The sequence below is a fragment of the Astyanax mexicanus genome, chromosome 1, assembly GCF_023375975.1.
Source record: "Astyanax mexicanus isolate ESR-SI-001 chromosome 1, AstMex3_surface, whole genome shotgun sequence".
In the NCBI taxonomy this organism is placed as follows: domain Eukaryota; kingdom Metazoa; phylum Chordata; class Actinopteri; order Characiformes; family Acestrorhamphidae; genus Astyanax; species Astyanax mexicanus.
The window spans coordinates 122,866,818-122,892,278 of record NC_064408.1 but is presented as its reverse complement, the minus strand read 5'-3'; the positions used below and the strand labels follow the sequence as shown (position 1 = coordinate 122,892,278).

Below are 25,461 nucleotides of genomic sequence, written 5' to 3'. Positions count from 1 at the left end.
AACTCTCTCTCTCTCTCAGAGACTCTCTCTCTTTCAGAAACTCTCTCTCTCTTTATCTCTCTCTCTCTCTCTCTCTCTCTCTCTCTCTCAGAAACTCTCTCTCTCTCTCAGAGACTCTCTCTCTCAGAGACTCTCTCTCTTCCTCTCCCTCTCTCAGAAACTCTCTCTCTCTCAGAAACTCTCTCTCTCTCTCAGAGACTCTCTCTCTTTCAGAAACTCTCTCTCTCTTTATCTCTCTCTCTCTCTCAGAAACTCTCTCTCTCTCTCAGAGACTCTCTCTCTCAGAGACTCTCTCTCTTCCTCTCCCTCTCTCAGAAACTCTCTCTCTCTCTTTCAGAGACTCTCTCTCTCTTAGAAACTCTTTCTCTCTCAGAAACTCTCTCTCTCTTCCTCCCTCTCTCTCTCTCTCTCTCTCTCTCTCTCTCTCAGAGATTCTCTCTTTCTCTCTTAGAAACTCTTTCTCTCTTAGAAACTCTCTCTCTCTCTCAGAAACTCTCTCTCTCTCTCTTTCAGAGACTCTCTCTCTCTTAGAAACTCTTTCTCTCTCAGAAACTCTCTCTCTCTCTTCCTCTCCCTCTCTCTCTCTCTCTCTCTCTCTCTCTCTCAGAGATTCTCTCTTTCTCTCTTAGAAACTCTTTCTCTCTCAGAAACTCTCTCTCTCTCTCTTTCAGAGACTCTCTCTCTCTCTCTTAGAAACTCTTTCTCTCTCAGAAACTCTCTCTCTCTTCCTCTCCCTCTCTCTCTCTCTCTCTCTCGCAGAGATTCTCTCTTTCTCTTTCTCTCTTACTCTCTCTCTCTCTCTCTCTCAGATACTCTCTCTCTCTCTCTCCCTCTCTTTTTCTATGCCCACAGGGAATTTAAACAGAGGCTTATGGGAAAGAAAAACACGGTGCGGTGGCGGCGGCAGGTCACGTCAGCAGGGCTGGGCCGTACCTGCCACTGAAACATCTCCCAAACACGCAGCATGAGCCTCCACACGCAGGACTGACGCGCGTCTGACCTCACGCAGGAGATAATTACACCCAACGGCGCTCCGTCAACCACCAACCATCAAACATCAACCATCACCCATCAACCATCAACCCCAGCACCAACCGGAGAGCTCCTCACAACCCCGGCGTGTGGAGCAGCGTGAGGAACCTGTCAGTGAAGAAACCCACACCTTCACCCCTCAAACCCTGAACTAGAAACCACACTTCAGATCAACTCTCTAATTACTGCATTACTGTCACAACTAACCGCAGCTTCATCTGCCCTAAAATACAGCCCTGAGGGATTCCACGAGATCTTCTAAACCATAGAGTTACACAGGCATGCACAATCATTTCTGGGACTCAGAGGATATGACTAAGGTATGGAAGGGTAAAGTGAAACAAATATGAAACATGGTTTTAAATTTTTTATATCAATACTTAGTAGAGTCACCTTTTGCTGCAATTTACAGCTGCAGGTCTTTTGGGGTTTGTCTCTACCAGCTTTGTGCATCTAGAGACTGAGATTTTTACGACATTCTTCTTTATAAAACAGCTGAAGCTCAGTCAGGTTGGATGGAGAGCGTCTGCCATTTTCATGTCTCTCCAAAGAAAACTCAACTGGATTTAGGTCTTTTAGGACATTGACATTGACATCATTCTAACACATGAATATTCTCTGATCTAAACTATTCCACGATTGAACAAGGAGAGCACTTGTCAGAGAAGCAGCCAAGAGGCCCATGGTCACTCTGGAGGAGCTGCAGAGATCCACAGCTCAGGTGGATCAGGAGAATCTGTCCACAGGATTCTATAAGTCATGTACTCCACACATTTGGCCTTTATGGAAGAGCGGCAAGACGAAAACCCCTGTTGAAGGAAAGACATCTGAAGTGCTGTTTGCAGTTTGTAGCTACAAGCCATTTAGAAACACAGCAAACATGTGAAAGAAGTTAAACATTTTGGCCAAACTGCCAAGAGCTATGTGTGGCTGAAAAATAACACTGCTCATCACCCTGAACACACCATTATCCCCACTGTGAAACATGGTGGTGGTAGCATCATGCTGTGGGGATGCTTTTCTTCAGCAGAGACAGTGTTTGTAATCTGGTCAGAGTTGATGGGAAGATGGATGGAGATAAATACTTCCTGGAAAATGTCCTAGAAAAGGAAAACCTGGTGGAGGCTATAAAAGACTTGAGACCTTCCAGCAAGACAGTGACCCTACACATACAGCCAGAGCTACATCTGTCAGTTTGGATGGATCACGGTCATGTCTTGGTAGGTTTGTAGAAACTTGTAGCTGTAGAATCCTTTTTTAGGTTCCTTTTTGATGATGAATTGGGGAACAGCGCTCATTGGGATGCTCAAAGCTTAGAATACGTTTTTATAAACTAACCCTGCTTTAAACTTCTTCTCCACAACTTTATCTCTGATCTGTCTAGTGAGTTCCTTCCTTGGTCTTAGTGATGCTGCTTGTGCATTAGTGTTCTCTAACAGAACAGCTGTATGTGCTACTTTCTGTTGGTTTATCACTTAAAATCTCAATAAAAAACATTTAAATTTGTGGTTGTTAGATGACAAAATGTGAAAAACTTCTAGGAGTTTAAACACTGGAGCTAAACTAGTGAGGCTAAAAGCTAATCGGCTACTAGAAACTCCATAGCTTGCTAACAGCACATCCAACAACAAGAGTAATTCGAGCTACATTAACTACAGTAACACGGTAGCAATTTGGCTTGTTATAAATGATATCTGAGCATTTTTTACCCTGTCAAAAGTCAAACACTTACTGTACTTTATCATTTATACATTAAAACACACTTTAAATGCTCAATAAATGATTTAATTCACGTGTTTGAAGCATTGTATCTACTGTACCTGAGTCTCCTTTGGAGTTGCGTCTCTCTGTGATGGAAAACGCCGCCTCCAGGTCGATCCTGCCGAACCGCAGTGCGCATCCGTTCATCAACTTCTTTGGAGAAGCTCCTCCAGAACCCCCCGAGGACGATCGGGCCCGGTGGCCTCTGATCTGAGAGGCTTTGGTAGTCCTCTCCAGGGATTTGGAGCGTCTCTCGGGGTTGTCGGGCTGCAGGGCGGAGCGGAACAAGGGGGATCCGGATACGGAGCCGGAGCGGGACTCGTCCCCTCCCAGCCAACCGCGGGCGCAGATCCGGCGGGGCAGGGACTCCTGCTGCTGGGGGGACGGGGAGGAACGTCCCCCCGACTCCTCCAGAATGGACTCAGAACTGGAGCCCAGGTTCATGGGGTTCTGCAGAGCCTCCATGTAGGACTTCCTGAAGAGCCGGCGGGTCTCGAAGGCGGAGGAGTCTCGGGGGTGGCGTCTGCGAGGGCTGGGGTTGCTGAGGTCCGTGCTGAAGGACAGGGACCTGGAGGAGCTCGGCCTGAAAAAAAGAAAAGTCGAGGTTACATATCGTCGCTGTCAAATGGAAAACACTTATCTCCAAAACAGCAACTTTACAGGAGAGAGAAAAAACCTTATAAACGTTTAATGGAAGTCAATGTAAAAAAAGTTTGTTTCAGGTCATTTTGAAGAGTTTATATTGGTCCATTTATCAAGAAATTTTGGCACAGTGTAAGAGACAGTTTTTCTGTTCAAATTATGTAGTAAAATAAAAATGGACAAAAATGGAGAATTTAATGTTTTTCATAGGACACTACGATATACACTATAAGTCCTATAGAAGTTCTATCTTACACCCTGTGTAAGGTGCGTTGAGTGGCTTATTGCTATCTTACACCCCACCAACAGTCTATTTTCAAACCTTCCACCTCCATCGTTTAAATAGCAACAGAGCTTCTGAATATATCTACTCTGATAGGTGTGGTGGTCTGGAAATGAGGTGTCTTCAGGTAAATTTCTGTTGTCTTATCTTGGCAATGGAAAACACAAGTGCACCACTGATTCAATAAAACCTAATCAGACGTGAACAGTCAACATGAATCCCCCTTGATTAATTAAAAGGATATGTACATGCCTTTCGCGAATTTTAAGATGCACAAGGTGTACTTTTCCCGTCGTTACGATAGCAAAGACACACTGACACGTCCTGAATCAAGCTGCATGGTGCACCGTTGATGACTCGGCTATAGATCACTAAAACTGAGCCTCATATGTTTTGGACAGCCCTTCTATCTTTTTTTACTACAGACAAAGGCTTTTAAAAAAATTTAGCATCCTACATTTTTATCAGTAGTTTACAGCTCTTAAAAAATGAGAGACCACTTAAAAATGATATGTGTCTTTGATTTTACCAAATTAAAAATCAATTAAGCCATTAAACAAACCAAGCTAAACTGCTTGAACTTTGGCACCAGGAGTGTAAAGCATAAAGTTATCCAAAAGCAGTGTGTAAGACTGGTGGAGGAGGAGAACATGATGCCAAGATGCATGAAAACTGAAAAAATTGTGATTAAAAACCACCAGGGTTATTCCACCGAATACTGACTTCTGAACTCTCTAAAACTTTCTAAAACTTTATGAATATGAACTTTTTTAAAGTTTTATTTGCATTATTTAAGGTCTGAAAGCATTTCTGCATCTTTTTTTTGTTATTTCTCATTTTCTGCTCTAAATGAATGCTCTAAATGACAATTTAAATGAAATATATTTATTTGGAATTTGGGAGAAATGTTGTTTGTAGTTTATAAAATAAAACAACAACGTACATTTTAATCAAACATAAACCTATAAACAGTAAAATCAAGTCAGAGAAACTGATTTAGAAAACAGACTCAACAGGAATTGTGGGTGTATGCGGTACCTGTAGGCGACTCCTCCTCCTCTCCCCTCACTCTCCTGGTTCTGGGTTCCAGCAGCGGTTCTGGTAGAAGAACCAGGCTGGTGTCTGATCAGAATATCTTCAGGGCTGTGTCCCAGCAGTGGTTCTGAGGCGGTGGACTCTGAGCCCAGCGAGTCTCTGGAGCTCCGTCGGCTGTCCAGGGTGCCGGTGGAGCCGTGGGTGCTGCAGGGGGAGCCCAGCTGCCCCCTCAGGGTGGTGCCCAGCATGGCGGCGCTGCTCACGCAGACAGGGTTCACCACGTTCTTCCAGGGGGTTCGGTAGACGGCGGTTCCGGTGCTCAGCAGGCAGTTGTGGAGGGGCTGCAGGTTGCGCTCGCGGGTCACATGCTGCAGGAAGTCAGCGGTGAAGACGCTGCCGTACATGCTCTCGGGGACGGTCACCTCGGCCAGAGCCTGCCCGCCGCCCAGCAGGCATTTCACCACCAGCTTAGCCGCCTTACGGCCCAACGGAACCACCTGCAGGTAGAAGTCGCCCTGCCGCAGCCGCACCTTGTGCAGGGGGGCCAGCTGGACCACCACTTTCTCGTGGATGCAGAGCGGCCAGCCCTCGTGGTACAGAACCAAACCTTTAAATCGGATCTGTGAAGAGATATAAACATATACAGATTGACTGGTAACACATTACATTAGAGGTGGAAAGTAATGAATTACCTTTACTCACTCATTACTGTAATTGAGTAGGTTTTATGAGTAATTTGTAATTTTTTAAGTATTTTTTAAAATAGGTCATTTTATTTTTACTCAAGTACATTTTGACACAAGTAATTTACTTCACTTTATTACTGAGTAAAAAATAAAATGCTGGGGAAAAAAATAAATAAACTAAAACTAAAAACGAATAAAAAAAAAAGAGTTTTGTTCTCCATGGTAGCGCAGCTAAACTTTTCCCAGTAATGCTTATTACTTACTTACTTAATTTTATTTCCTTAAGTTTTTATTGGAAACATTAAACAATTTGCTTAAATGTAAAAAAAAAAACATGTAAATAACAGATAAAGCATAGCAATGGCAAGTTAAAAAAAAATATAATGAACTGTAAAACTATATAAAAAAAATATGGTTTATAGTCACATATATGACCATGACTTTTAACAATAAAGAAAAAAAATGGATCATAGAAACCTATAGCACTTGTTTTTGAAAATGTTTTATGGCGTGGTCTGAACAAATACTGCCTGAAAGATCCAAATTATTATGTGGAATAATAATTCATTAAAAACAATTTAATTTATGATTTGTTTTACTTTTTTTTTTACATCAAATAATTAAAAGTAACTATGTAACTTTTACTCAAAGTACATTTTAAATTAAGTACTTTTTACTTTTACTTGAGTAGAATTTTAGCAAAGTAAAGGTGCTTTTACTCAATTACAATTTTTCAGTACTTTTTCCACCTCCACAGTACTTATGACAGTAATAAACTGTTAACTGTTAAATAGTTGAGTAATGCCTGAATTAATGCATTAATATAAATTGATACAAGTTAATACATGAAAAAATTGCTGAATTTTAATGCTTTATAATGTTATAAATAATAATACATTGAGGCATTTGTTAAATGATTTTGTAATGGTTATTAATGTGTTACATAATGGAATTAATGATTAGTAGAGAGAGGGAGATTCTGCAGTCAGTACTGTTCATTAATGTACCCTTATTGTAAAGTGTTACCAGGAATTGTTTGTTAAAAAATCACCTACTCTTTTGATACTAAAAGCAGAAGTCTTTCTTTTAGAGAAATTACAGATGAAGCCAGAGAGCGCTGAGTACTGTTTCCTACACCTTCAAATAAAGACTCTCAGGAAGACGTCTGGCTGACCCACATGGAAACAGCAGCTTTAGCCTTTAGCTCTTCAGCTTAACATGACTGGACTAAGTCTCAGTTTCAGTTTTTTTAGAGAAGAGATGAATTACAGCTCTGAACTACAGCACTACTGAACAGTAGGGGCGTTCTAAAACTTTTGACCTGTAGCGTATTTTCAAATGGCATCAAAAGTATTGGATAGAGCTCGCCTTCAGCTCAGTGGTTGGTTTCTATTGGAAGTAATTCTCTACTACATGTAGAGAACCACTACCAGTGGTTGGTGTGGCGCTGTGGATAACACCACTACCTGCTAGTGAGCTACCACATCATGTGGGAGACTGAGGTTCAATTCCAGGTCTGTGAAATTAACATTAATTATTGCTTTAGTTTCCGTGTTTAATTAACATTATTTAAGCATTGTTAATGTATGTATTACCTCATGTCTTATTCATGGTAACTAATGCATTAATTCATGTTAGTTAGTCAACACTTAATGTAAAGTGTTACCGATTGATTATAGATCGCTAGATCAGTGGAAGGCTTGGGAACACAAACACCTGTAGGCCTATACGTTGTGAGGAGATATCTTGTTAGAGATTGTTAGAGGTTGGTTGGATTGAGGTCTGAGAGTGGTTGAAGATACATGATGGAAGGGACATTTCATTTCTGGAGTTGCACATTCAGATATCTAACAGTGTTGAGATTTCCCAACAGTCTCAGCACAAGTTTTTTCTCATCATGTTGGTGTGTTGGGATGAGTTTACAGCAGACCTGATTGCTTCATTTGAATGACTCAGAGCTTCTACACCCTCAAAATCCCAACCTTTCATCACACCTGCCTCCCAATCCAAACACCTACACAGCTCACAGTCATCACACCTACACACATTATACTGAAAGACTTTCAGTTCACCAGCTTTACAGAAAAAGGTTATCAAGTAATTTCTAAAGATTTGGGACTCCAGTGGACCACAGTAAAAGCTATTATTCACAAAAAAAGAAAGAGAAAACATGGAACACTGGTGAACCTTCCCAGGAGTGACCGGCCGACCTAAAGAAATTACTCTAAAAGGGCATGAACAACTCATCCAGGAGGTCCATAAAAAGAACCCAGAACAACTAAAGAATTTAAAGAGCTGCAGGATCTCACTAAAGCTTCAGTTAAGATCAGTGTTAATGATTCAATAATAAGAAAGAGATAAAAAAAAACACTGCTGACCAAAAACAACACAACCACCCATCTCACATTTACCAACTAACATCCTGATGATCTCCAGAACTTTGGGTAAATATTGTTTGGACTGACGAGACAAAAGTGGAGCTTTTTGGAAGGTATGTGTCCCGTAACATCTGGAGTAAAACAATAAAACACATAATTTCAGTAATAAAAGAAGTGAATCATACTGAACGTAGTAAAACATGGTGGTGGTAGTGTGTGATTAGTGTGATTAGTGTGATTAGTGTGATTAGTGTGATTAGTGTGATGATCTGGAGCTGCTGGACTTTAACTTGCTGTAATAGATGGAAGCAGGAATTCTGCTGTTTATCAGAAAATCCTGAAGGAGAATCAGAATCCGACCATCTGTTCCTTACTGACCTCAAGCTCAGGAGTACTTGGGTTCTGCAGCAGGACAATGACCCAAAGCTGACAAGTATGATAAAAAAGCAAACACTAAAGAAATCTGGTCTACTCACGCTGGTTTCTCTCTGGATGATGCTGAGGATCCTCTGTGCCGGCAGCAGGAAGTCCACAAAACAGCGCAGCCCGTCCCCCCGGTACTGCCTCTCCACCACGCTGAAGAGCTGCCACAGCACAGTGCCAGCCGTCACTCCGAACGGAGCGTACAGAGCAGACAGAGCGTGCTGGATACAACTGTCCAACGACTCCGAGTCCTACAGACAGAGAGAGAAACCAAAACAGAGTCAGTGTACAGAAATCTCAGCTCACACATTTAACACAAAACCTCCAAACTTCTCAGGTTCACAGAGCAAACCCCCATCCCCCTAGCAAAAATACAAAATGCACATCATAAATGAGGCTGTGATAGAAAAACTCAATATGGAGCCTTTTCATTATCAACCTCCTGACCATCAGAACTAGACCCTTAATCCTGTTCTCCCTACTTCCTACTGTTTTTCCTTTCTGTTTGGTGAAAAATTAAATCTGACTATAATCTGATTACCTGGTTTTAGAGCACAATAATTTATTGTGGTGACGGACAGTTCTGGTGGAAACAGGAGAGTTGAGGTGCACATTGAATTCTGCGTGATTTGATCAGCCGTGGTTTTATGTTTTTTGGATACAATCCGGGTTAGCACCCGAACCTCCCTTTCAGACAGCTTCCACTTACAGCGTCCACAGTTAATCCTGTTGGATGTGTTATGTTCCTCTTGGTGGTATGCTGACATTACCCTGGATACCGTGGCTCTTGATGCATCACAAAGACTTGCTGTCTTGGTCACAGATGCTCCAGCAAGACGATTGGTGCACCAACAATTTGTCCTCTTTTGAACTCTGGTATGTCACCCATAATGTTGTGAGTATTGTAATATTTAGAGCAGAACTGGGCTCTTACCCTGCTAATTGAACCTTCACACTCTGCTCTTACTGGTGCAATAATGTGCAGTTAATGAAGATTGAACACCAGGCTGCTCCAATTTAGCCATGAAACCTCAGTTTCATTGTTCAACCCCTTTACATTAGCTGTAGCGTACAGTACATAACGTTAGCCGTAGCGCTGTTTGTTTTGGTTGTGTATTTGACTTCCTGACTCTGCTGGTAGCTGCAGGGGTCATGAACACGGTCTGTCCGAGCCATAACACACTGCCACTCATAAACACAGCAGACTGTCAGGAGGTCAGAGGTCACGTCCCAAACCCTCACTCTACTACTGACCACAGGAAGCACCTGTCAGGTGACGTCACTCTCCGGACAATAACACGGACAGGGCTGGAAAATCCTGCAGCGTGGAATTCTCCCAGATCAGGATATGATCAGAGCTTCCTCTCACAGCTCTACTCTCCTCTAACTCAACCCTGAACCCGGCTCTGATCCACACATAACCTGCCTCAGCTTTATTCTTTATTTAAACCCTCATACCTCCATCATATCATCTACTTTATGGCTTAAAACGCCCACTTACCCTCGCTCTCAGCTGCATATGATACTAAAAATCATATCTTAACAAGAGAAATGCTCTAAAATTACTTCTAAATATCCATTATACTTGTTACAACGAGGTCTGATTACTGACAGCCCTATAGAATCAAGAAATTGCTTTAATAGAATCTGTGTAAAAGATTAATTTCCTGAAAAGTCATTTCTAAAACTTTGAGACTCCAGAGAACCACAGTGATTCACTATTATTATTCACTAATGGAGAAAACATGATAGAACACTGGTGAACCTTCCCAGGAGTGACCGGCCGACCTAAAGAAATTACTCCAAAAGGGCAGAAAGAAGTCACCCAGTTATAAAAACTCTGTGAGTTAAAATAGTTCTATTGCTGCTCTGTTAGTAGCTGCACTGTTTGGCTTGTAAGCGCTGCATTATTGCTAGGTTACCTGTATGTAGCAGAGTAATACATGGAGAGCTTCCGTTACAGTGCATTACCAGCTGATAACGGCACTCATAGAACACCTCTCAGCCAATCACATTGCAGGGTCGAAACTAACTGTAGTAAAATAAAGTTTGTTTGACACAAAGTTTCCTATATGATCAGTGGAGCTGAAACATAGAAAATCGGTATAGAAAGAAGAAACTTGAAAGTGAAGTTTTCATAATGCCATGCTTACAATTATACACTGTCACCAGACGGGCTCCAAATCCACAAACTTGAAACTCACTCCTGTTACTGGAACTCATTCCTATTACTGGAACTCAATCCTGTTACTGTAACTCACTCCTGTTACTGTAACACACTCCTGTTACTAGCATTCACTCCTGTTACTGGAACTCACTCCTATTACTGGAACTCACTCCTGTTACTGTAACACACTCCTGTTACTAGCATTCACTCCTGTTACTGTAACACACTCCTGTTACTAGCATTCACTCCTGTTACTGGAACTCACTCCTGTTACTGTAACACACTCCTGTTACTAGCATTCACTCCTGTTACTGGAACTCACTCCTATTACTGGAACTCACTCCTGTTACTGTAACACACTCCTGTTACTAGCATTCACTCCTGTTACTGGAACTCACTCCTGTTGCTGGCACTCATTCCTATTACTGGTACTCACTCCTGTTACTAAAACTCACTCCTGTTAATGACACTCATTCCTGTTATTGGAACTCACTCCTGTTACTGAAACTCACTCCTGTTACTGGAACTCACTCCTGTTACTGTAACACACTCCTGTTACTGGCATTCACTCCTGTTACTGGAACTCACTCCTGTTAATGACACTCATTCCTGCTATTGGAACTCACTCCTGTTACTGAAACTCACTCCTGTTACTGGAACTCACTCCTGTTACTGGAACTCACTCCTGTTACTGGCATTCATTCCTGTTACTGAAAGCTACTCCTGTTACTGGAACTCACTCCTGTTACATGAACTCACTCCTGTTACTGGCACTCACTCCTGTTACTGGACGTGAAAGTGAAGTTGTCATAATCCTATGCTCACAATTACACGCTCTCACCAGACAGGGCTCCAAATTCACAAATTTGAAACTCACTCCTCTTACTGAAACTCACTCCTGTTACTGGAAATCACTCCTATTACTGGCACTAATTTCTGTTAATGACACTCATTCCTGTTACTGAAACTCACTCCTGTTACTGGCACTCACTCCTGTTAATGGCACTCATTCCTGTTATTGGAACTCACTCCTGTTACTGGAACTCACTCCTGTTACTGGCACTCACTCCTGTTAATGGAACTCACTCCTGTTACTGGAACTCACTCCTGTTACTGGAACTCACTCCTGTTACTGGCACTCATTCCTGTTACTTTTTTATGTTATGAGTAACAGAACTAAATGAATGACAGTAACAGGAATGAGTTTGTAGCACAGAATTAGCGAAAACATGACAAATAGCTGAATGTTGGCTATGCTATTAGCACGAGGACACTGAGCACTTTCTAGTGATTTTCTAAGAATTTCTTTAGGTTACAGAACAGAAATTGGGACAGAAATTACACCTGTTCGGTGGAATAACTCTAATAATAATAATAATAATAATAATAATAATAATACAGAACTGAGAATGTTTTCTAGCCTCCTGCTCAGTTTTTTTCAGAGTGACCCTCCCCTGCCCGCGTTTTCCCGGCTCACGCCGCCATTGACCTCCACTTTATTTCCACTTCAGACCAGCGTGACCCGGCTGGATGGGGGAAATACTCTTCCTCTGAAACTCCCTCGCTCTCGGATCATCTGTGGGCCAGAGCTACCCAATCACAGTGTGTTTATCCACACGCCACCCGCCCCAAACAACCAGCGCTTTGTTCAGATCCAGTCTAATTCAGTTACTTTCAGCAGAGACTATTCCAGTAATGCACATCATACACCATCATACTCTACTCATCCTGCTCTTCACCTACATCTTACAGCAGATCAGACCAATCAGATCACTTTCTACTACTGCTCCTTACATTTCCACCCAATTAGATGAACTTTCTACTCCTTACATTTTAATAAAAACAGCCTCGTTTTCATTCATTAAAACCTCTATCCAGATAAATCTCTCCTTTATCCAGATAGAGTGAATCTGATTGTGATTGGATGTAGAGAAGTTTAAACATATACCCTTCTGACTCCCTATTGGTTTATACTGTGATCCATCACACCAAACTCCAGTCCAACTAAGCTTCTTTAATGTATTTACATTCAACTAAAATAAATACATTCATTTACAATCAGTATGAAGGCAGCTGAAACACTAGAGAACAAACTAGTGCAAAATCCCAAATTCTATTATCAATTCTATTTATGTTAAGTTATATTTTAGAAAAATGTGTTTTTGGCTTTATTTTTTCCCCTTACATTACTTTTACTTTTATCCTTTTTTTAAATAGTTTTAAAACCAGTACTTTTACTCCTTAAACACTTTTACTTAAAGACGAAAAAGCTCGAGTTGATGCTTCAACTTCTACACATATATATTTTTAAACCTGAGTAATGAATAGGAATATTTTTATATTTGGCTCCTTCGAGTACTTCTGGAGTTTGGGGTAAGTTGGTCCTAGTGTATCTCAAAGAATTAGAAAATCAAGAAAATCAAGTTAGTCTCAGAAAATTAGAATATTATATTCTATATAAGACCAATTGATACTTTTAGCAGTGTGCCAAGTCCTGCTGGAAAATGAAATCTGCATCTCTATAAAAGTTGTCAGTATCAGAGGGAAGCATGAAGTGCTGTAAGATTTTGTGGGAAAACAAAACTGCACTGACTTTAGACTTGATAATAAAACACAGTGGATCAACACCAGCAGATGACATGTCTCTCCAAACCATCACTGATTGGTGGAAACTTCACACTAGACCTCAAGCAGTTTGGACTGTGTGTCTCTCCACTCTTCCTCCAGACTCTGATCCCTTGATTTACTTTAAATGAAATGTAAAATTTACTGATGATCAGTGATGGTTTGGAGAGACATGTCATCTGCTGGTGTTGATCCACTGTGTTTTATTATCAAGTCTAAAGTCAGTGCAGTTTTGTTTTCCCACAAAATCTTACAGCACTTCATGCTTCTTCCCTCTGCTACTGACAACTTTTATGGAGATGCAGATTTCATTTTCCAGCAGGACTTGGCTTCACACTGCCCACAGTACTGACAAAAGTACCGATTGGTCTTATATAACAATCTAATTTTCTGAGACACTGATTTTTGGGTTTTTTATTGGCTGTAATCCATAATCATCTACAATAAAAGACATAAACACTTAAAATAGATCACTCTGTGTGTAATACATCTGTATAATATATGTATAATATATACATTTTGAACTGAGTTACTGAAATAAAGTAACTTTTCAATGATACTCTATTTTTTTTGGGAGATGCACAAGTGTGTTATTGCTGGTGAATATAATAAATTTCCACAGCAAGAATGTAGTAGAAAGCTGAGAGCTGTGGAGGTGTGGAATTGTGTTCTTTGGTATAATGGAGCACCATCCAATACTTTTGTATGAGTTCAAGTGGTAATCAATACCTGGATCAGGTTCTCCTCACAGCAGTGTTCAAACACCAAGAATAAAGCCTCCTCAGAAAATTAAAAGCCGTTACTGCAGCACATGTGAACCAATTCTGAATTAATACCCTTGATTTCAGAAGAAACACTGTTGGACGTCAATTAATGCATCGATGTTTCAGTTTCAAAAATGGTAAATGTACAAATTTCCAAGTCATTTTAAAGCATTTCCACTGATTCAGCCATCTTGAACTTTGGCAACAACGTTAGAAAGAACTGCTGCTTTCACATGATCAAAATATCATCAAAATATGATATGAACAAAAGTATTGGGACACCTATTTATTCATTGTTTCGATGGTGATGGTGATGGTGATTTATGGAAGTCTTTAAGTATCTTCAGTAGTGTTTGGTGCTCCAGTGGTGAAATGTTATCCAGCATCAGCAGAGCGAGTGGGAGGAGTTGAGCAGAGCGACTGAGGAAAAGCAACAATAGCAGGAAAGCCATCACCACATATTTTTAAACGCCTCAAACGGGCGTCCTTCAGGTCCTGTAGGCTGGCGCCACTGAGCGAGGACAGCAGTGGATTTAATCAGACCTAATCAGACAACGTTTATCTGAGATTCCCTTTCAAAACATGGACCTCTCTTCCACTGCAGAGCCGAGTGAGTTCTGAGGCCATGCTGTACCGTCGGCATCTTGTGATGATTTAGCAACAGTTGCTGTTGCTGGATGTGTTCAGTCTCATATTTCTGCAATGATTTCACGTATAGAGTTAGCATGTTAGCATAGCATACTAGCATACTGTTTCACTTTCGCAGACAAATTTCCAGAGTCTAGATAAAATCACAAGAGTTTTTGCTAGAGTGGAGTTGCGGTCGTGTTATCTCAATGGTTCAGTGTAACGTTGTTAGGAATGTTAGTCTTTTTCTCGTCCTGCGTTCAGATAAAATCAACCATGTTTAATATTATCGTCTTGATAATAAGTCTTGAGACTTGGCTCATGCAAATAGTGATGTGAACAATGTCAACAACCAATAGGAGAAGAGCTACGAGACGCCGGAAGGCAGAACTTGGCATGCTCGATATGACTCAGTCTGTGACTAGGAGTCAGGAGCAGCAGCTACATACAGCCAATGAAATTACAAGGAAGAAAGAGAGAGAAAATCACAGATCCAAAACACATCTACTGGTTTACCAGAGCCATTCTCTTCCTGTTACATCAGTAAATCACTGTTAAACTCTAGAGGGAGCCTAAGTCCTCTAAGAATGGGGAGAATGAGGCTAAAAGCTAAATAACAATTAACTACTTGTTATGAGCATTTCTTTGATTTTAGAAAGTAGAATAATGTGCCTGTATATTACAGTTTATCTACAGACAACAGGTCTTACACTGTAAAGCACGTGAAGCACTAACATTACTGCTACTGTGAGCTGATTGGTTGGTTGGCGAGCTGATCCTGGACATACAGGTAGAGCATGTTTAAAAGGTTTATAACTGGGGTTTAAAATGATAAAAATGATGGCTGTGGTGCTGAAACATTTTATATAGTTCTGTGTTGAGGACATAAATATATATTTCAGTATAAAACTGTTTAGAAATTTATAAATTCTGCTCAGTTAATTTATATGAACCTGTTCATGTTGGACTCACTTTAAGTGCGTATTCTCCTCTGTAGAGATTCTCTAGCATGGCATATCTAGTTTTCATGTGTTTAGTTGCTTGAATGCTTGTAACAGTTCTTTAAGAGGAGGATTTCACACTCGAAAACAGGGAGGGAGGGTACGTAATAGAAATGGGATTGAGTTCTTGTCCAGTATCACTAGTGCAGTGTTAGCACACTGGCTACAAGCCTTGTCCAACAAGGATCCTTGGTCATTTCTGTCCTGTTTTTATATAGAGTTAGCAAGTTAGCATGCTAAAACATGGATTAAAACAGAGTGTACTAACTAAATTTAAAACCAAGAAGTGTAGGTTAAGTTTACACGCCAGATACCAACCTTGGCCAACATCACTATCCCATAGTATTGTTGACCCAACCTCCCCATTGTTGAAATGCCATTAAGGATTCTATGCAACTAATGGCAGTTTTTGGGGCTCTGAGTGCTATCATCATTGGAAGGTCACTGGCTCGAATCCCGGTCAAGCAGCTTGCCATCAGCTGCCAGAGCCCTGAGAGAGCACAATTGTCCTTGCTCTCTCTGGGTGGGTACAGTAGATGATGCTCTTTCTCCTCATCACTCCTAGGGTGATGTTGATCAGCACAAGGCTGCATCTGTGAGCTGATGTATCAGAACCGAGTCGCTGCGCTTTCCTCCGAGGTTAGCGCTGTGATGCTACTACGTAATGCTGCATCAGCAGCAGCTTAAAAAGAGGCGGAGTCTGGCTTCACATGTATCGGAGGAGGCATGTGCTAGTGTTCACCCTCCTGGTGTTGGGGGATCACTAGTGATAGGGGAAGTCCCTGGCTTGCATCTTTGTGTGCAAAGTAAGAGCTAGTCCTCCAGAGACCAAGGAAATAAAAAGAAAATATAAAGACTCTTCAACCTATAAACCTCATTCAGTCCAGAACCATCTCTACAAACTACAACACACACACTCTGATTCCCCACCCAAACCCAGCACAGACCAAACACCCGGCCAGAAACCCGTGTTTGAAGGAGGACTTCAATCCAGGCGTGAAGATAAGTGCAGCTTCTGAAAGCAGGAGTTAAATAGAAACACAGTGAAGGATCTGTGAAGACTTTCCGTAACCCTCAGGACGTTTCAGCGCCTGGTCACAGTCCAGCAGCTGCTAATAGCAGAGCCAGCAGATCTGAAGGTTTAGAAGAAGATCTGTTTTCTCTTTCTTTCTATTCTCTCTATCTCACACCTTTATTTACAGACTCTCTTATCCAGACCGATGCTGTAGAGTTCAGTTGAGGCTTGTTGAAGGACTCTGGCTTCTTTCACTCTTAGTTTGGTTTGAATCTTTGAACTTTCAAATTTGGTCGTAACCAAAATAGCAGGTATGAAGGAGCTGCGAACCACAGTCTGGACCAAAGCACCATAAAAGCTCCAATGGGTCCAATTTGTTTAACTTTTTAAAGAAAGTGACGATGTGCCAAAATCTGACTCCCCTTGGTGTGCAGGTGTATAACACTGTAGTAGATTATGCTGGTATCTACTGTAACTAAAACACAAATAAACAGAATCAGCACTCAAATGAAAGTTGTTTTTTGCAAAGCTGGGAATCACTTGTTAAAGTGCCCTTTTATAAAGTAATCAGTATGAAGTAATGCTGGCATTATTTTGTTAATTTTAAACTCAAACCAGGCCAACGCAAAGCTAAGTGATGCCAAAACAAGCCAAGCCAAGCCAAGCCAAGCCAAGCCAATAATAATGATAATGACAATGCTAATGCAAATGCCAAGCCAAGCCAAGTTAATGCCAAGCCAAAAGCAAAGCCAAGCCAAGCAATGCCAAGCCAAGACCAAGCCAATACAAGCCAAGTCAAGTCAAATCAAGTCAAGTCAAGCAATACCAAGACAAGACAAAACAAGACAAGACAAATCAGGCAATGCCTAACCAAGCCAAGCAATGCAAGGCCAAATCAAGCCAAGTAATGCCAAGCCAATGCCAAACCTAGCCAAGTCAAACCAACTGAAGTCAACTCAACCCAACCCAATTGAACTCATCTCAACTTAATCCAAGCCAAGGCATGCCAAGCCAAATCAAATCAAGGCAAAAGAAGAGAAGCTAGGCTAAGCTAAGCTAAGGTAGGCCATGCCATGTTGAGTTTAAACCTAACTTAACTCAATCCAACATATCTGACCAAGCCAACCCTGCTAGATCAAACCAAATCAAGAGAAAATGCTCTAAATTCACTAAACGATACTCTGCAGTGGAGAACGGGTGGGCGTGGCTTAAACCACAAATGACTGCGGTATGTCACTGACTATCCAAAAAGATATTATTATATATTAATAACTTAATATAATTTACACCAACATCCCGCAGTCTAGACACATGTAACAGTATCCAACACACACACACACACACACACACATTATTCAGTAGCAGAGGTAGAAGTGTTAGTAGTTGTGAAACTGCTTGTTTACAACCCATGCCCATACCCCCCCCCCCCTCGTTACACAAACAGCAGCACACACACTCTATAATTTACCACTCTGAGAGTAACTAAATTACAGCCTTACACACACACACACACACACACACACACACACACACACTCAGCACCAGCTGTGGTCATGATCCTCTCTAAGAAAGCTCCAGCTTCTGTGGATTAGTTTCTATAGCTGTGTTCACATTACAGCACTCAAATCAGATTCAAATCTGAATTATTGTCCTAATTCAGATCCACTGACTCTATTAGGAACTACCTTAATCTACACACAATCCAGATTCATACTGGATTATAACCACTATCCAATTAAAAATAAAAAAATAAAACAAATATATAGATTCATACTAGGTTAAAATTATGTCAGACTCATACTGGATTCATTTCACTTTATATTCATACTGGATTAAAATCACGTTAAATTCACTCTGGATTAAACTCATTTCAGATCACTTGAATTCACTTCATATTTTTATACTAAATGTGTGAAAACGACACACACTGTGAATTCATACTGGATTACAATCAGCCCATCGGTTATACAGTTCTGTCAGACTGCATAAACTTAACACACTGCAGATTCATACTGGATTACAATCCTTTACATGTAGAAACACTTCATATTCATGCTGGATTATAACCACTGCCCAACTACAACAGTTAGGCTATATAAAATATTTACAGTGCAGATTCATACTGGATTAAAATCAGTTCAGATTCATAATGTGGCACTCCACAGTTATTACTGTCAGACTGTAAAAAACACACCCATTTGCAGATTCATACTGGATTAAAGTCACTCTACAGTTATCACTGTACAACTGTTAAAACTAAAAGCACAGCAAATTCATACTGAATTAAAATCACTTCATATTTATTACCCTTACTTTGTGAAAACTTCACACACTGCGAATTCATACTGGATCAATATCAGTTCATCAGTTATACAGTTTTGGCAGACTTAACACACTTCAAATTCATACTGGATTGAAATGATTGTAAATGTATTATAAATACAGAAAACACAGTCTACACTTTATATCCATGCTGAATTATAACAACTACCCAATAACAACAGTTAGGCTATTAAAATATTTACAGTGCAGATTCATACTGGATTAAAATCACTTCAGATTCATACTGTGGCACTCCACATTTATTGTTGCAATACTGCAAAAAGCACAGACACACTGCAGATTCATAATGGATTAATATCACTTTACAGTTATAACTGTCAAACTGTAGAGATTCATACTGGATTAAAGCAGTTTGCTAAGTATGTCAGACTGGTTAAATCACATACACTTCACATTCATATTGGATTTAAATAATTGTAAATGTTTTATAAATAAAGAAAATAGTCTACACTTCATATCCATGCTGAATTATTAAACTACCAATTTACAACAGTTAGACTATACAAATACATACAGTGCAGATTCATACTGCATTCAGATTCAAACTGTGGCACTCCATATTTATTGCTGCCATACTGCAAAAAAACTCACACTGGACTCAAACTCAAAATTCATACAGGAGTAAAGTCACTCCACAGTTATAAGTGTCAAACTGTAGAGATTCATACTGGATTAAAGCAGTTTGCTAAGTATGTCAGACTGGTAAAAGTCACACACACACAATTGCTATTCATACTGGATACAATAGTAATAACTCTCTCTCTCTCAGGGCTCTGCTGGACCATGACTCCTCCGGTAACACGAGAGCCACCCTGTACCCCACAGCAACAGTCAGAGCACCAGCTGACACACACACACATACACACACACACACACACAGGTGCTACAGACTCATCAAAGGCTGTTTGTGAACTGCCACCAGATTAGGACAGTTGGGACAATAGAGGGGGGGTGGGAGTGCTGCCGGCAGTGTGTGAGGTCCCTAAAGGTCGAGCTGAAATAATTATCCAATAAAAACGCAGAGTAATCTCTGATTATCCAATCACAGAGCTGCACCCAAACACCTGACCCAACATGATCAAAACACACCAAAAAATAAACTTATATTCAATTAAAATCACATTACAGTTATTACTGCCAGACTGTAGAAACAATATATGCACAACAAATTCATACTGGATTAAAACCGAATACTGAATTCATACTGGATTAAAACTGAATACTGAATTCATACTGGATTAAAACTGAATACTGAATTTATACTGGATTAAAACCGAATACTGAATTCATACTGGATTAAAACCGAATACTGAATTCATACTGGATTAAAACTGAATACTGAATTTATACTGGATTAAAACCGAATACTGAATTCATACTGGATTAAAGTCACTAAATCCAATCAACAATTATTACTATCAGACTATAAGAGCAGCACCCAAAGGCATATTCATACCGGATTAGAATCAATCCACTGTTTTTACTGTCAGGCTGTAAAACCAACAGACACTGCAGATTCATACTGGTTTAAAGTCACTCCACATTTATCACAGTAAAACTGTTAAAACAACACAAACAGCAAATTCATACTGGATTAAAATCAACCCATCAATTATATAGTTCTTTCAGACTGTTACTGACTGTTACTCCACAGTTATCACTGTAAAACTGTTAAAACTTAACTTAACTTGACACACTGCAAATTCATACTGGACTGTTTAAGTAGAAACACTTCATATTCAAACTGGATTATATTATTATATAACCACTACCCAATTACAACAGTTAGACTAAGAAACATATTTACAGTGCAGATTCATACTGGATTAAAATCACTTCCGATTCAAACTGTGGCACTCCATTAAAAAAAAAAAAAAACATAAACACACGCAGATTCATACTGGATTAAAATCACTCCACAATTAAAAACACTCCAAAGTAATCACTGTAAAACTACACCCACAGCAGATTCATACTGGATTAAAAACACTCCACAGTTAAAACCACTCCACCATTATCACTGTAAAACTACACACACAGCAGATTCATACTGGATTAAAAACACTTCATATTTATTACACTTAATGTGTGACAACTATACAAACTGCGAATTCATACTGCATTCATATCAGCCCATCAGTTTTATAGTTTCGTTAGACTGTTTAAATTTAACACACAGCAAATTCATACTGGATAAAAAAAAACTTAATATTTATTACACTTAATGTGTAAAAACTACACACACTGCGAATTCATACTGGATTATAAACACTCCACCGTTTGTGTAGTCAGACTGTAGAAACTACACATCGTGTAGATTCATACTGGATTAAAATGACTTCAAAGTTATAAGTGGATGCTGGATTAAAGCAAGTATGCCAGACTGGTAAAACCACACATGCTTGAAATTCATACTGGAAACAATGGTATACATTTTTTCGAGCTTTTCTTTCTTTTTTCTTTCTGTATAATATCTCTTATATAACAGATCTAATAGATAACAGATGAGTTTGATGATCTCTGATTGAGGAGTTATCTGTAGACTGATTGATAAAGTTCAGATCCAGCTCTTGTTCTCGCCACACACAGAGCGCTCCGGGTCCTAATTAGGGTGCTGATTACGGCGCTACGACCGTATACGGCGATACACCCCCCTGACTGAAGCTCCACTTCACACTCAAGCAGCACTTCAGGAGCTTTTGTGGTGACCAGTTTCTCCCTATGCTTTGTGAGCCGTGGTTCAGTCCTTTATAGTGTGGTGGTGGAGTGTGTATATGTGTGTGTGTGTGTGTGTGTGTCCCTCTGTAGTGTTAAACAGGCAACAAAGGCTTCCTTGGAAGACAGATGGAGTGGGATGTGTGTGGGTGAGTGTGTGTGTGTGTGTGTGTGTGTGTGTGTGTGGTGAAGTGGACACTAAAAAGCATTAGTAATGTGATGGATTGATAGTATTGCAATAGCTAACACAGGCGGTGACTGATAGCCTCCGGGACTCATGGCTATTAATTAACATGCAGTTAATCATTCCTTAACAATAATAACAACTGATGGCTAATAAACGATTCTTATTTAGTGAAGTCAGACATGAAGTTACCAGTAGTTTAAAGTTAAAAGAACTTATTATATGGCTAAAAGTATTTGGACACCTGCTTCTTTCTACTGTTTCTTTCAAACAAACAAGAAAATTAAAAGCTTATAAAGAGTTTATCCTGCTTTTACTGGAGTAACTGTTTCTCTACTGTCCAGATTCACTTTTGCAATTGTTGTAATTGCAATTATACTCAAATTTTGCAAATTACTGATTATTCATAAATTACTCAGACATCTCGCAAAATGTCTTTTGCGAGACAGAGGGAAATGACAGAAGTACATCCCCTTGAATCCACAGTTAATTCTTCAGATACTGTATTAATATTAATGCAGGAACTATTGGGAATTATAGGGGACCACATAGTTTTATGGCAGGGTATAAAAATAATATCATGATAAAAATAACAGATGAAAACTTAGACTATAGACACAGGGGTGGGACAATATAACTGAAATACCTGTCATCATTTTAGTGTGGGATGTTTCATCATGGCTAAATTGGAGCAGCCTGGTGTTCAATCTTCATTAATTGCACATTATTGCTCCAGTAAGAGCAGAGTGTGAAGGTTCAATTAGCAGGGTAAGAGCACAGTTCTGCTCTAAATATTACAATGCACACAACATTATGGGAGACATACCAGAGTTCAAAAGAGGACAAATTGTTGCTGCACGTCTTGCTGGAGCATCTGTGACCAAGACAGCAAGTCTTTGTGATGCATCAAGAGCCACGGTATCCAGGGTAATGTCAGCACACCACCAAGAAGGACCAACCACATCCAACAGGATTAACTGTGGACGCTGTAAGAGGAAGCTGTCTGAAAGGGATGTTCGGGTGCTAACCCGGATTGTATCAAAAAACATAAAACCACGGCTGATCAAATCACGCAGAATTCAATGTGCACCTCAACTCTCCTGTTTCCACCAGAACTGTCCGTCACCACAATCAATTATTGTGCTCTAAAACCAGGTGTTTCAGTTTCATTCTCCAACCCCTGTATAAACTGGTGTACCACCCTGGGATGTTTCGGGTACCACCAGTGGTACATGTACCAAAGTCAGGGTTTGATCCAACTTAACCCAAACAAAATTATTGAATGGAGTTCCATCAATCATTTGAACGAACACTGTTCTCTTCTCGCTATATTTACTTTTTATATTTACTTGTACACCAGACAGGTCTGATTAATCAGAAGAGACGATGTGCTCACGTGGTTTATTGCTGCGCATTTTGGTGCGTTTAGATTTATGCCTGTGTGAAAATAAATCAAACAGAGGGAAAAACGCTCCAAATAAACAAACATATCAACTGATCCAGATCTTAGAAACCAACTATGGCTACAGGTGTGAAAACGCCTCTGAATCCATGTACTTCTGTGCAACTTGCATGTAGAGTAAGATTCCAGCCTCCTCTGCCATGATGACAAATTAAGACTTTTAAGATTAATTATTCAGAAAGGTAAGTTTTTGACAGGTTACAGATATCTTGTGTGCACAATATTTTAAATTATAATTGTAAAGAATCATGAGAGAAGAAAAAAATAACATGGAAACAAGACCTACGGATGAAAAATGCTGATGAAGGACTGACTTCTAGACTTAAACTAATACAGTACAAGTGGATTATGCGGGTGCATTATTATATTATGCTTCTCTGCTGCACCAGTTTAATGACAACAAATCCCGATACACGCTATAACTGTGGAGTGGAAGTAGGAACATTAATTCGCTGTATGAGGGAATGCTATTACATTGAACTATATCATTAATTACCTTCATTAAACTGCACATATTGAGTATACTCCCAGAAAATATAGACAAATTAAGCTGTACATAAAACATGATCACAATATGCGTCCTACATGCACAACACTATATATCTTGTAATTGAAAAAAGTATGGAACCACCCAAATGAGATGAATGGTTGAAATCTCTTTCTCGTTTTAACGGCCATGGAAAAAACTAACATTTGCAGTAATAAGAAAGCACGTCAATTGCGGGAAAATCTGGGGACAATGTAGGAGTTTTATGGAAGGGGATTCGTTGAAGTATTTTTTGGAAGAGTGTTGTATGATGTCATTGGTAAGCATGATGTCAAAGGTAAGTGTTGATTTATCAGAGGTAAGTTGTCTCCAGAATGCTGATAGTGTTGGACACAACCAGAAATAATAAACAAAAGTCCCAAACTCCCATAAAGAACATGAATCACATAGAGGAAAGCTTGTCAGGTGCAACAGTAGAGTTTTTAGAGCCTTATCATCCCTTTTACACATCATTATCATTACATACTGTATTAATATATAGATATAAATATTCATACGCTTTAAAAATCCAATCTGGAGCACTACAAGCATCACTAGATCATCTCTGCAGGAGGAGGAGGAGGACGGGAAGCTTCCTGGGCTTTTCTTTAAGCAGTGCAGGCTTCAGTTCCTCCACCTATTCAGATGATAATCAACCGCCGACCAAAGCAGTTATCTAAATACCACAGAACCAAACCAGCCTCAAGAGAGACACAAGAGAGACACAAGAGAGACACAAGGAGACACTGGATACCAGGAGACACTGGAAATCTTTCTTATCGCCTCTTCGTAATCCTCAAAAACCACTGGTTTTAAAGGCTCACCTTGATGCTCAGGTAGTTGTCGCAGCTGCGGGACTTGCCTCTGGTGTGCATGGTGCGTCTCAGACCTCTCCAAACATAAAATAAAGTTAATAAATAATAATCCAAGCCCAGATGAGAGTCCAGAGGAACGTCAGGGAGGCGGAGGTCAGTTACGGTTCCATCGTGGCGATCAGAGAGGGCTGATTCCTGCCTGGTTTTAGTCCATGACTGGTTCGGATTCAGTGACACTCTTGTGTCTGAACTGTCTCTCTCTCTTTCACTCTCTTCCTCTGTATGACTCCTGTGGGTCTCTGCTGTGGGATAGGCAACAATCTCTCCTCCCATTCTCTCTCTCTCTTTTTTTCTCTCTCTCTCTCGACCGCCCTCCCCTCGCTCAGCTGGCCTCTCCCAGCTAGCTAATGCACACTCATTCAACTTCCTTCACCGCTGAAACAACACACAACCTGACCGGCTCACAACAATGACACAACACCCCCCCCCCTTCACATTTGCCCTGCAGGGAAACCCCCCACCCCTCCACCTCTCCACCCTTCCACCCCTCCGTTTCATTTCTTTAACCCTAAACCACCCCCACCCACACCGATTCTCCTTTTCCCATTGTCCTGCCTGTACCAATGGACTCCAGCTTCAGCTTATTCTGCTGCCTTTGTGACCGGTAATGGGGGGGGGGTTAAAGGGGGGTGCAGGGGGCAGGGGGTTTGATGGGTACATTGACGTGGGTCCGTAGTCCGGTTCCTCTTGTCCGGTCCAAGAAGCTTGGAAATTCATGTACTGTACATAGTCTTAAGGACTTCTCTAAAAGTCTAAAGTGTAGTTTTGCCTTAATACCATTCCCCTGGTTGGCAGCCGTCAGATCAGGACAAGTCAATTTGGGTTTATTGGGAGGAGGGGGCAAGGGGGTCTAAAGTCCGGTTCCTCTTGTCCAGTCCGAAAAGCTTGGGATTTCATATACTGTACATAGTCGACAA

At 40.5% G+C, this 25,461-nt stretch overlaps 1 protein-coding gene across 4 annotated transcripts in view; it reads right to left on the bottom strand.

Moving 5' to 3' along the window:
• zgc:158766 (uncharacterized protein LOC100009641 homolog) overlaps window positions 1–24,874 on the bottom strand; it is a 66,900-nt gene extending 42,026 nt beyond the window's left edge. For 3 of the 4 annotated variants that reach the window (XM_049467970.1, XM_049467972.1, XM_049467971.1), the window contains exons 1-4: window positions 24,494–24,874; window positions 8,294–8,491; window positions 4,757–5,373; window positions 2,853–3,376 (exon numbers count right to left, since the gene is read on the bottom strand). In XM_049467970.1, the coding sequence (XP_049323927.1) occupies window positions 2,853–3,376; window positions 4,757–5,373; window positions 8,294–8,491; window positions 24,494–24,817 (1,663 nt within the window). In that variant the 5' untranslated portion in view covers window positions 24,818–24,874. The remainder of the gene's footprint in view (window positions 1–2,852; window positions 3,377–4,756; window positions 5,374–8,293; window positions 8,492–24,493) is intronic. The other variant, XM_022685392.2, reaches the window with a different exon arrangement.
• Between the last annotated feature and the right edge of the window lie 587 nt (window positions 24,875–25,461).